The sequence below is a fragment of the Nematostella vectensis genome, chromosome 5 (genome assembly GCF_932526225.1).
Source record: "Nematostella vectensis chromosome 5, jaNemVect1.1, whole genome shotgun sequence".
NCBI classification, from domain to species: Eukaryota; Metazoa; Cnidaria; class Anthozoa; order Actiniaria; family Edwardsiidae; genus Nematostella; species Nematostella vectensis.
Window position 1 is genome coordinate 7,704,042 of NC_064038.1, and position 13,362 is coordinate 7,717,403.

The following is a 13,362-nucleotide window of genomic DNA, read 5'->3' on the forward strand; positions in this document are numbered from 1 at the left end:
AATTTCATAGAACACGAGCGGACATTATCTAACTTTCTTAGAAAATTAACACTGCCACGAGACATTTGGAAATGCTTTCATACTAGATATCACTGGCAAATCAACATCATTAAATGTAAAACAATTAAAATAATATATTACTGTCGAAGAGGCCGTTGTATGGCTGTCAACAAGTTTTCGACATCATTAGGCAATAGAACGTTTCCCGTTAGCGAGGTTTGAGATGCTAATGAGCTTTTAGGGCTCAATAATATGCAAATGAGTAGATGAGTGTGATCAGGATTGCAGATTGATATTTTGGCTGAGATTTATCGATTTAAAACTTCCAGGTTATTGAGTAAAATGAAGGAATTCTTCTTTGTCTTCTTGCCATACTTTTCGTGGTTGCCCATAAACACGTTGATATTACGTTTGAATTTGAAATGTGCTGTAAAGTGCGAATATAAATATTATTTGTTTTGTCGCTGAAAAGGCGGCCAATTTAAAAGTATCCAAGCTTACGAAAAATCACTTGAGCTATGAACCCTACGATATTTTCACTTGAATTGACTGCCTAGAAGAAAAGGATTAACTGAGGTCTTCAGGTGTTATCTCTTTGCTTCCATCGCTGAGCTATGTTGAAAAATTTGTAAACACAATTAACATTGTATTTTTGCTTTCTTTTTTTTTCTAGGATGTGAAGCAGTTGAGGATTTTGAATAACAGGGACATTTCAGTGAGGTTTGTAGTGAGTAATATATTAGTAGTCATCTACTTAGTGATTAGTATTTCCTAAGTTGCAACTTTGTTTTCCTAAGTTGCAACTCAGGGAATACTAAGCACACAGTAGATAACCACTAATTACTAACTACATTCCCCACTAATTCCCTATTGTTCAATTCCTTCGCCGCTTGACACCTTAATCACTATGGGATTTAGGGGGTTCAAATGGAGGGCGCTGATTAGTCGAGTGGCAGTGATCATTTTCTAACCAGGTTTATTTTTTTTTCTATGTACTGTATTTTCCCTGAAAGGGTTCCTGCTATAGTCCAGTCAATCTATGAAATTTTTATGGCCCAGGTGGAACTTATTGCAATAGAATTTCTCTCAGCGGATTTTGAACAAGTGATACAACCTAGTTAACATACTAAAAGTCCCCAAAAATCCCTTTAGTGGAACATCTTGAAATATGTGATTTTCCATTTCGGAGCAAAACCACAGGGTACCCGCGTTGTTAAAACGGAATAAAATTAAAATACACGTCTCAATCAGTACATTGAAAAGGCCATTGGTCAAAGTTAATTAAAGACAATGTTTGGATATCGAAACAAAGCAAATTGCCCCTGTTTGATATATATTTTGTCCAATATTTCTGTATTCCAAAAACCACAGGGTACCCGCGCCGAAAACCTTGAAAAAATTGAAAATACAAGTCTAAATCAGAAAATTTCAAAGGTCATTGGCCAAAAATGATTAAAGACACAATTTTAGTATCGAAATAAAGCAACTTGTCCATGTTTTATTTCTATTTCAAATATTTTCTCCACAAATGTATTTCTGCATTCTTCGCACTCGCGTCAGTGACTGAAATTTGTCTAGAAAACAAACTTATATGTGACATCAGCTCAGTAGGTAGCCTATTCAAAATACAGCGGTAATCTGGAACATTTTGTAATTTTTGAGGTTTTACACCAGCCTAGAGAAAGCTACTTACACTTCTAATGAAACTGAACGTCTAGCTCTAGCTCGATTAGTCCAGAATTGTGACAAGTCTGACCTTTACACTTTCTAAACGCCGCACTACAGTCTAGACCATTCTTCTTGCAGGTTCATCTTCTGGTGCTGCAATCCGATTAGCATTTGTATCGCATTATATTTATCAGCGATCCTTGGGGATGGTCCAGTGCGGACAGACTTGCCCCGAACACATGGATCGCTACTAGAAATGGTGCGGTGCAAATGCACAAATTGGATTGCATTTGCTTTCTTTAGGCTGGGTGTAAAACCTCAAAAAACACAAAAGTGTTACTGATTACTAGAATAGTCTTCAAAAGCTTTATTAGACAACAAAGATGCCGGACGTACCCCCCCCAAACATACAAATTGTAAATAAAATGAATATAAAAAATAATTGTGGTGGCAGTCACAGATCCGTGCGATGGACCATGTACAGGGTAAGTCTACGTTGAAAACATTGGCAAGTAGGGTCTGATAATGATTCTTCAGGAAATATTTATAAGCGCGAGTAGGCCAGAGGACGTATTGAAATGAGTCAAAGTTACATACTAGATTCTATGGTTTTACAATACGATTGAAATAAGATGCTTGAAACGTAGTTGTTTTGCAAAGAGCCGTTGATAAAGTTAAGGTTTGGTTCAGGTTACGAGTACGATTATGATTTACAATAGTGACAAAAAGTTGAACATTCAGGTCGGTCATTTCGAAGTTACACTAGTTAAAAAAGATTAGGTCTTTCACCTCTTAGTCGTAGACCAAGGGTAGTAGATCGAGTTTTAGAAGTCGCCCTTTACAGCTCAAGTCTCCGATCTTGGATCTTAGAATTCAACGGGTGGCTCGCCTTTTTACTCTTTTAAGGAGGACTTTTCAAGTCTTACGCTGCTGGGGGACCAGACTTTAGTGGCGAAACAGCTGCGACTTGACAAGGGACAGGTATAGAGTACGCCTGACCCTGTATCTGTATTTAGGACACATGTCCTCTTGAGCAAACCAAGCATTCTAATGGCCTTGGACACCACAAATAGAATGTGGGGGTATGAAAGATTGCTCGATATTGTGCCCCCGAGATCTTTTTCAATGTTGATGCGCTGAAGACTTGTGGCGCCAAGCTGATTTTCTTCCGTGAGACTGTCAAGACTTAATTAACACTTGGTAGCGTTAAAATTTATATTTGTTTCGTCGCTCCACTTGTTAGACTTGTCTGGTCATCCTGAAGAGCTTCACAGTCCTTTATCGAAGAGATTCTTCGGTTTAGCTTTGTGTCGTCTGAGTATATAGCGGTGTGCCTTTGTCTGTGGCGTCGGCTAGATCGTTGATGTAGGTCCTAAATAGAAGGGGGGCTATTAGGCTTCCTTGAGGGACCCCGGAAGTCACTGGAAGGTGACGAGAGGCCATGCCTTCTATAACAACCCTAGCTACTAAGTTGCTGTCACATGTAAGTTTGTTTTCTATACAAATTTCAATAACTGACGCGAGGATGCAGAAATATATTTGTGGAGAAAATATTTAAAATAGAAATGAAACATGGACAAGTTGCTTTATTTCGATACTAGAATTTGTGTCTTTAGTAATGTTTGTCCAATGACCTTTGAATTTTCTGATTTAGGCTTGAATTTTCGAATTTGTTTAGTGTTTTTGACGCGGGTACCCTGTGGTTTTTGGATTACATAAATATTGGAAAAAAGGTATAAAACAGGGGCAATTTGCTTTGTTTCAATATCCAAACTGGGTAGTAATCAACATTGACCAATCAAATGTACTGATTTAGACGTGTATTTTATTATATTTCCTTTTTACCGACGCGGGTACCCTGTGGTTTTGCTCCGAAATGGAAAAATCACAAATTTCAGCATGTTCCACCAAAGGGATTTTTAGGGACTTTTAGTATGTTAACTAGGTTGTATTACTTGTTCAAAATCCGCTGAGAGAAATTCTATTGCAATTAGTTCCACCTGAAACCACAGATTGACTGGACCACTATGCTACTACTGTACCTCTTACCCTCGTGTTTATGATGATTATTTCTTTCCCACAAGGCTTGTCCGGAAGTTTCAGTAATATGTTCAATGACGTAGATCAGCGGATTCTGGTAAACCGCACTGCCCAATTTTCTTTCGACCAGCATACCAAGAACCCAAGGTTGAGGCGTAGCAGCGCTCCCCCTGGTGCAATGTATCCTATCCAACAACAGAATGTAAGTGTCAACCGAAGTATGCACACTGTTTTATTCTGGCCCCCTGGTGCAATGTATCCTATCCAACAACAGAATGTAAGTGTCAACCGAAGTATGCACCCTGTTTTATTCTGGCCCCCTGGTGCAATGTATCCTATCCAACAACAGAATGTAAGTGTCAACCGAAGTATGCACACTGTTTTATTCTGGCCCCCTGGTGCAATGTATCCTATCCAACAACAGAATGTAAGTGTCAACCGAAGTATGCACACTGTTTTATTCTGGCCCCCTGGTGCAATGTATCCTATCCAACAACAGAATGTAAGTGTCAACCGAAGTATGCACACTGTTTTATTCTGCCCCCCTGGTGCAATGTATCCTATCCAACAACAGAATGTAAGTGTCAACCGAAGTATGCACACTGTTTTATTCTGGCCCCCTGGTGCAATGTATCCTATCCAACAACAGAATGTAAGTGTCAACCGAAGTATGCACACTGTTTTATTCTGGCCCCCTGGTGCAATGTATCCTATCCAACAACAGAATGTAAGTGTCAACCGAAGTATGCACACTGTTTTATTCTGGCCCCCTGGTGCAATGTATCCTATCCAACAACAGAATGTAAGTGTCAACCGAAGTATGCACACTGTTTTATTCTGGCCCCCTGGTGCAATGTATCCTATCCAACAACAGAATGTAAGTGTCAACCGAAGTATGCACACTGTTTTATTCTGGCCCCTGGTGCAATGTATCCTATCCAACAACAGAATGTAAGTGTCAACCGAAGTATGCACACTGTTTTATTCTGGCCCCCTGGTGCAATGTATCCTATCCAACAACAGAATGTAAGTGTCAACCGAAGTATGCACCCTGTTTTATTCTGCCCCCCCCTGGTGCAATGTATCCTATCCAACAACAGAATGTAAGTGTCAACCGAAGTATGCACACTGTTTTATTCTGGCCCCCTGGTGCAATGTATCCTATCCAACAACAGAATGTAAGTGTCAACCGAAGTATGCACCCTGTTTTATTCTGGCCCCCTGGTGCAATGTATCCTATCCAACAACAGAATGTAAGTGTCAACCGAAGTATGCACACTGTTTTATTCTGGCCCCCTGGTGCAATGTATCCTATCCAACAACAGAATGTAAGTGTCAACCGAAGTATGCACACTGTTTTATTCTGGCCCCCTGGTGCAATGTATCCTATCCAACAACAGAATGTAAGTGTCAACCGAAGTATGCACACTGTTTTATTCTGCCCCCCTGGTGCAATGTATCCTATCCAACAACAGAATGTAAGTGTCAACCGAAGTATGCACACTGTTTTATTCTGGCCCCCTGGTGCAATGTATCCTATCCAACAACAGAATGTAAGTGTCAACCGAAGTATGCACACTGTTTTATTCTGGCCCCCTGGTGCAATGTATCCTATCCAACAACAGAATGTAAGTGTCAACCGAAGTATGCACCCTGTTTTATTCTGCCCCCCCCTGGTGCAATGTATCCTATCCAACAACAGAATGTAAGTGTCAACCGAAGTATGCACACTGTTTTATTCTGGCCCCCTGGTGCAATGTATCCTATCCAACAACAGAATGTAAGTGTCAACCGAAGTATGCACACTGTTTTATTCTGGCCCCCTGGTGCAATGTATCCTATCCAACAACAGAATGTAAGTGTCAACCGAAGTATGCACACTGTTTTATTCTGGCCCCCTGGTGCAATGTATCCTATCCAACAACAGAATGTAAGTGTCAACCGAAGTATGCACACTGTTTTATTCTGGCCCCCTGGTGCAATGTATCCTATCCAACAACAGAATGTAAGTGTCAACCGAAGTATGCACACTGTTTTATTCTGGCCCCCTGGTGCAATGTATCCTATCCAACAACAGAATGTAAGTGTCAATCGAAGTATGCACACTGTTTTATTCTGCCCCCCTGGTGCAATGTATCCTATCCAACAACAGAATGTAAGTGTCAACCGAAGTATGCACACTGTTTTATTCTGGCTGCTACAGGTTGTAAATAGTTCTTACCTCCCTGAGACAGAGTGAAAGAGTCTTGTGTCAGGATTTTTGCGTACTCTTGGGTGGGGAGGGGGGCGGGATTATGGGAGGTTTCCCCTACTGGCATTCTTTTATTGAACAGAATTAGTGAATTTTGTTTAATGCTTTTTATATTATGGCTTGAAAGATTATTTATCTGTTGTAGTGATTGAATCTGCAACGGAATCTTCAGCTCTGGAATAGTTAGGGTATAATTCATCAGTAGCAAAATAAGTTCATGAATGTTTATATGTTCTAACCTGACATTTGTTTTGCAGACCAATAGTAGCCCGCATTCCTCAGTAGTTGATCATGGTGCATTTGCGTCGCCACAGACAAGTCAGGCTAGCCAACCATCTCCCCAGTAAGTCAATTTTTGTGCTATTTCCTATGATTGTATTTGGATCCCTGAGGAAGAAGAACATGTGTTGGGAAGGCACACCTGTAATTTCGAAACATGTTAGGAAATTCTACAAACAACACAGCTGTTGACTGCCCTGCTTATATCCTGCTTACAGATGCAAACAAATAACCCAAAAACATCTCCTGATACTTCACATAGTAATACAAATAGCTCAACAACGATTTTTCGATATGCAAACTAATAGCCCAACAATACCTTCCAACACCACGCATCTCATGCAATATGTGCACAACATCTTCCAACAACACATATCGTCATGCAATATATGTACAACATCTTCCAACAACACACATCGTCATGCAATATGTGCACAACATCTTCCAATAACACATATCGTCATGCAATATATGTACAACATCTTCCAATAACACATATCGTCATGCAATATATGTACAACACCCTCCATTACCACACATCGTCATGCAATATGTGTGAAACACCTTCCAACACCACACATCTCATGCAATACGTGCACAACATCTTCCAATAACACACATCGTCATGCAATATATGTACACCATCTTTTAACACCACACATCGTCATGAAATATGTATACAACATCTTCCAATAACACACATCGTCATGGAATATGTATATACAACATCTTCCAACACCACACACCGTCATGGAATATACATATATATACAACATCTTCCAACAACACACATCGTCATGGAATACACATATATATACAACATCTTCCAATAACACACATCGTCATGGAATATACATATATATACAACATCTTCCAACAACACACATCGTCATGGAATATACATATATATACAACATCTTCCAACAACACACATCGTCATGCAATATGTGTACAACATCTTCTAACACCACACATCGTCATGGAATATACATATATATACAACATCTGCCAACAACACACATCGTCATGGAATATACATATATATACAACATCTTCAAACACCACACATCGTCATGAAATATGTGTACAACATCTTCCAATAACACACATCGTCTTGCAATATGTGTACAACATCTTCCAATAACACACATCGTCATGCAATATATGTACAACATCTTTTAACACCACACATCGTCATGAAATATGTGCACAACATCTTCCAATAACACACATCGTCATGCAATATATGTACAACATCTTCTAACACCTAACATCGTCATGAAATATGTGTACAACATCTTCCAATAACACACATCGTCATGCAATATATGTACAACATCTTCTAACACCACACATCGTCATAAAATATGTGTACAACGTCTTCCAACACCACACATCGTCATGGAATATGTATACTAACACTGACGACTACCAACCAACCTGTGCCATTGCTTTTCTCGCCAGCATTTCCCTGCTTGCAAGTCTTGCTAGTTATGTTTGACATGACGAAACATCGCGTTTGCTATCTTCATACTTATCGGCTTGTTGCGTGTTAGTTGGTATCTAGGTCAACTATCAAGAGATTCAGCCATCGATATTCTCAACAAACAGCCAATCGGGACGTATCTTGTGAGAGACAGCGAAACAGCAAAGACCCCAGGGAGCTATACATTATCTCTAAGGTAAGACAGACAGAAGGCAGACATGCACGCTATAACTAGAATGCTTGATTTAGCTTCGGGTTGTTGTAACAATTCACGTAGTTATTGAACTCAGAACTTAGAGAATAAGCAAGAGATGTGGGCAGTGTTTGTCCTTTAAATCCTTTATCCCTCAAATCTTTCAATCAATTAGCCGAAATAGCTTCTTTTGAACCAGACACTTGAGCCTTTTAAAGTTTCGGTTTCCACATTCAGGCATTAAAATTCAACATTCAATTTGAAAATATTGAGAAAAAATCCCCGCGGTTTCCCTATTTGAAAATCTGTATCATCAAGAGAGTCGAGAAGAAAGTTTTGTTGGAGACTAGGCTTATTGATCTGAATTATTATTCGTTTTTTTTTTTTTTGGCGTTCTGAGAAGCGCATTTGTAGCTAAGTTATGGTCCCCTGTCTGGGCGCTCACTTCCAAGAAATGGCAATAACTGGATTAACGCAACCTTCCACTCGCGGTTAGAGTAACAATAAATGGCCCAGTTCACAGCTGAATTGATATGCGAGACCCACTTCGTGATACTAAACCACTGGTGGTTTGTAGGAGACATCGTAAACGTGTCATAGATCTGGAAAACTAGAAACGGTATCATGCAGACAGCAAATGTGCTGACGAGTAAAGTTACTGTTTTGCGGGCTTTTCCATTCAATGAACAAATATCGTTGGACTCAGGGTTTTCCTGGGATGATCTAGAAATATTGGCTATATCTGCACGAATTCTTCGAGAGTGTTTTCTAGCGACAAAGAAAAGGCTTAAGTAGGAATAGATTAGAAGAAGAAGCGGTATAATTAAGCACAGTAATAGTGATAGAAGACCGTAGATACCAGAGCTGACGTTGAGCTGTGTGCATTTTTTTTCTTCAGGGATGACAGAAAAATAGTAAAATACACCACCAGTTATAAGACCGAGAATCCATGTAGAAACCACCACGGTGATGGCCTTATTCGCAGTGTAGAATGCTTCGTGTCTTAATGCATCTTTTATTGCGAGATACTTTTCTAGCGAGGCTGCAGCTATGGTGTAAACTTGGGTTGTCCCAGTAACGACAAATAACAACTGCCAGAGTTTACAGGATAGCCTGCCTAAAGGCCAATAAGGGAAGTAGCCGAGGTAAACTGTTTCGAGTGGGTAGACCAGTGTAGCGATCGCTAGGTCAGCCGCGCATAAGTTGATGTAAAGAAAGTATCTTGGTCTTCGCAGCGAGGAATTCCTTGCGAAGCTAATAAATACCAGAATGTCTCCAATCAGTGTAGTAAGAATAACAGCAACGATGAAAATAATTCCGAATATTTGAAATAGGCGCTGAGAGTACTCTTCTGTCGAGTTTCCTTTCCCACCTGAAGTTGTATTTTCCATGTTTTCATTCACACTTGAATCGCTCCGATTAGAACTACCACCAGAGGTTATTTTGTTGTAACTTGTTCGTAACTTAATAAAGATGACGGTATCATGCAGACAGCAAGTGTGCCAACGAGTAAAGTAACTGTTTTGCGGGCTTTTTTTCGGCTAAAGATGACTTACCAAAGCTGTGTTAATAAGTCTGTTTGGTGATCATATAGTTTGAGGCCCTTTATTTAATTACTCGTTATTGAAATGTATTCTCTTTTTTTAAACCTTCACTGCACCTGTCTCTGTACTTAAAAATATTCAAACACTGGAGGTATCAGTATGCTCTGAAGTGTTCTACTTTGACGCACAGGTGTTTTATTTGTCTCGAACTTGAGCAAGCTCTGTGCTGTTACATGCAAAAATTCGTCGTTTGCATGTGTTTCAACTTTCGCTGCGTCTAAAATTAATCTAAATTCTGACAAAAAAATTTGAAAGCAAGACGCCATTTTGTTTTTTCTTCACATTTATTCGGTGGATAAGATTTTATCCGAACTCTATCATCCGGATAACTTTAACCGTTGGATAACTTTTATTCGGGCTTTGTGCAACCGAATCACGCCACTCGGATAACTTTTATACGCTGGATAAGGATTAAACCGGTGTATAAGACTTATCCAGGCTTTGTGCAACAGGTCTTGCGTTCACGGTAGCGCTCGCCGCACGACGAATGAAAATAAACCCTTTTTCCGAAAAAAAAATGCTGGCTTTATTCGTAAGCACTAAATAAGTTGCGCTAGTTTACCGCCAAAACAGTCACGTGATCTCTTAGCGAAAGTCCCCTATTGCTATGGCAACCCGAGAGGACCTTAAAGGCTGGTTCTCACTAGGACGTAAGCGCAAACGAAAGCGCAACACAAGTGAGAATCGGTCAAACACAAGCGCAAGAAAATCAAGCAGTTGCGTTCTCTTGCGCTTATGTTCTAGTGAGAATCGGGAAACTACGTGCGTTCCGCTTGCGCTTACGTCCAAGTGAGAACCAACCTTAAACAAGGACCTGCGGTATAGAAGGCGCGCGCCTGGTCCAAGTCGTCATTCCCACTAGACTTTGCCGAGAGCAGAGCTCCATAAAAAGAAGCAAAAGAGATATGATTTAGCTCAAAATAATGTCTTAAACATCAATGGTGCAAAAACAACTATATTTTTCACCTTCTATGGTGACTGGACACATAAAAAATAGAGAACTGGAGCGATTTTGAAGCAAAAAAGTTTTCAGGTTTTGTCATTTTCGTCGCGCGCTGAAGAATAGCGTCATTTCAAACGAGCGCGCGCAGTTTTTGAATTAAATTTTCAATCACAATTTTTATCGTTATTGCCCTAGAAAACCACTCCCAAGAAGCTCGCCGTTATTGCCTTGTGTATACAGAACGTTATTTTCAACTTCGAAATGATCATAGTTAATCTACGGCTCTGCTTTTTCGATATTTACGGAGCTCTGCACTTGACGTGGACTAGCGAGAATGACTACTCGGACCAGGGGGTCGTTTCTCAAAACTCCCGGTAATTACCGGGCCCGTTAGGGTACCGGGAGAGTTTTCGGTACACCAAAAACTGAAATTCGACTCTGCCAAATTTTCGTCTTTAATAAGACTTCTTCAGGGCAGACTGAAGAAGGTGAATCGTTACAAGCTTATTTACATCAGAATAGTGGCGCGAGACGCAAAAACATTACAACTGACAAAAACGCTCATTTTCTAGAATAGCGCTCGCTATGGATAAAAAGAATTTACACATCTCTACGTGGGTTCCTACTACAAAAAAAGTCATCACTATTAAGACCCCGCGGGTAAATAGACTTAAGCCGATAAGCCCACTGGCCTTCCCTTTCCCTAAGCTGAGCCTCAGAGTTACACTTATCTATAAGTTGTACCATAACATTATTAAGACCTAAATGATTGTCGCAATGAAAATGTTGATAGATAAGGTCATCCTTCACTAACCGGTAAACTAGGGTGCTTATTTAACCTACTTTTATGATTATTAAAACGCTTCCTAAAACTATTGATAGTAGACCCTACGTATTGCTTGCTACACATAGAGCAAGTAATTAGATAAACAACAAAATCTGAGTTACAGTCCAAGTCAAAATTAATGACATATTTCTAATTAGTACCTGTACTGCGAAACTCCCGCCCTGTCTTAAGAAAGTTACACGGTAAAAGGTGTAGGGTGTGTAACTTTCTTAAGACAGGTCCGCGCCTTTTATAGGCTCTACATTCACAAAAAGCGGTATGATTTCCTATGCCAGCAACTGCTGCACTCAATAAGTTTGATGAAAGTGTTTTCCGTTTTTTCCCCTTTGATTATTCCGTTTCAACTTTACTTAATTAGTTAAGTAAAGTTACTTAGGTTTATTCCGGATTTTTGTTGTTGTAATTTCCGAACGGTGGACGAAGTAAAAGTTTGCATGTTATCGGATAAAACAAGGATGCCACAGTAAAGAGTAGACTACGAAAATCGCAAAACATGAGTCCTTCATTGAAATTAAGATAAGCGAATCGAACACGCCACTTATAGCCGATTCGTTGTTGCGCGACTGCCGAGAATTCAAATCCATTTCTCGTCCGGGAATAGCGCGTAGCCAATCATATCTCTTAACCAATCCATTCTAAAGATGAGGTGAGCAGAATCCTGAACACCTAAATCCCCTGAAACTACCCCCTAACAAGCAACACAAAAAGGAGTTCAATATTTGCTCTGCTGTTGGCAGTGCCTAAATCTATGTATTAAATTCTACTTGGTTTCACTTGATAATACCACTATGGTTCTACTTTATCAAGCACAGTTTTAGGTGTCTGATCCTGGCGTTTAGCAAGGTGGCATCAAGATCTGAAAAAAAAGCTTGACATTAAAATAAATACTTTTTATAAGTTAAAAGTTCATATTTATAACAACAACTTACACTTTCAAATACCCAGCAAACAGCGCTATACAGTACAACCTAGGTAGAATTGGATACGTCTAAGAGTGTTTTTTTTTCCTTTCGTTTCGTTGTGTTCCTTTGGTTTCGTGGTGTTTCTTATGTTTTTTTGTTTTTTCTTTTGTTGTGTGGTATTTCGTTCGTTTTGTGGTTTTTCTTTTGGTTTATGGTGTGGTTTTTGTTTCATTTCGTGGTGTTTATTTCGCTTTGTAGTGTCTCGTTTTGTTTCATGGAGTTGCTTTTATTTTCTGGAGTTTCATATTGTTTTATGGTGTTTCTTTTGTTTTGTGGTGTTTTTTTCGTTTTGTTTTTTTTCTTTTGTTTTGTGGAGTTTCTTTTGTTTTGTGGTGTTTCATTCGTTTTGTGTTTTTTCTTTTGTTTTGTGTTCATTTCGTTTTGTGGTGTTTCGTTTTGTTTCGTGGTGTTTCTTTGATTGTGTAATGTTTAATACTGCTAAAATCTAATTTGTCTCTTAACTGAACTAGCCAAAGGAAAATTGATAATTAGATAAATTGAATATGTTTAACTGAAAAACAAACAAAGGTAGGTCTTGCCTTTCTGTCTTCCAGCGGCTTTACCATTCGAAACGCAAACCCCGTCCTCTGCACATACGTTTCAATCTCATCCATAATCTCACACAGTCTGTTACCATGGTGATTTACAGTGCGCTGGTAGTTATATGCCACGCACTCCTCGTGACGTAAACAGTAATCCGCGCATTGCATCTCGGTTACCACGTGGTACGTGTGACTCACGTGACCACTCAGCGCTATGCCTTTTGGCACGGACAGGGAAGGCTGTGTCATCAGTGAGAGTGATTCTCGTGCACATGTCTTTGGAGCTAGGTCAACGATTACTGAAATTTAAATAATATTTTCGTTCCGGGATCTGCCTTTTCCTTGAAGTATGTGATTGAACGCTGGAATTCGTTTGCTTGATGTAGATATATAAAAATATGAAGATATTCAACATTAACAAATCTAAATACATAATCATAAGAAAACATTATAGAATAATAAGTCTGTTTATTTTATTTGTTTGTTTGTCTTTGCAGTCCAAGAACTTTTAAAAGACGGCGATTAAATGCATGATATTATAGAAAGG

The 13,362-nt window shown here is 39.4% G+C and overlaps 1 protein-coding gene across 7 annotated transcripts in view; it reads left to right on the forward strand.

Annotated features, from left to right (window-relative positions):
* LOC5505734 (formin-like protein 13) overlaps nucleotides 1-13,362 on the forward strand; it is a 30,916-nt gene that overhangs the window by 8,732 nt on the left and 8,822 nt on the right. For all 7 annotated transcript variants that reach the window (XM_032374064.2, XM_032374066.2, XM_032374071.2 and 4 more), the window contains 3 exons: nucleotides 3,753-3,910; nucleotides 6,217-6,302; nucleotides 7,795-7,920. In XM_032374064.2, the coding sequence (XP_032229955.2) occupies nucleotides 3,753-3,910; nucleotides 6,217-6,302; nucleotides 7,795-7,920 (370 nt within the window). The remainder of the gene's footprint in view (nucleotides 1-3,752; nucleotides 3,911-6,216; nucleotides 6,303-7,794; nucleotides 7,921-13,362) is intronic.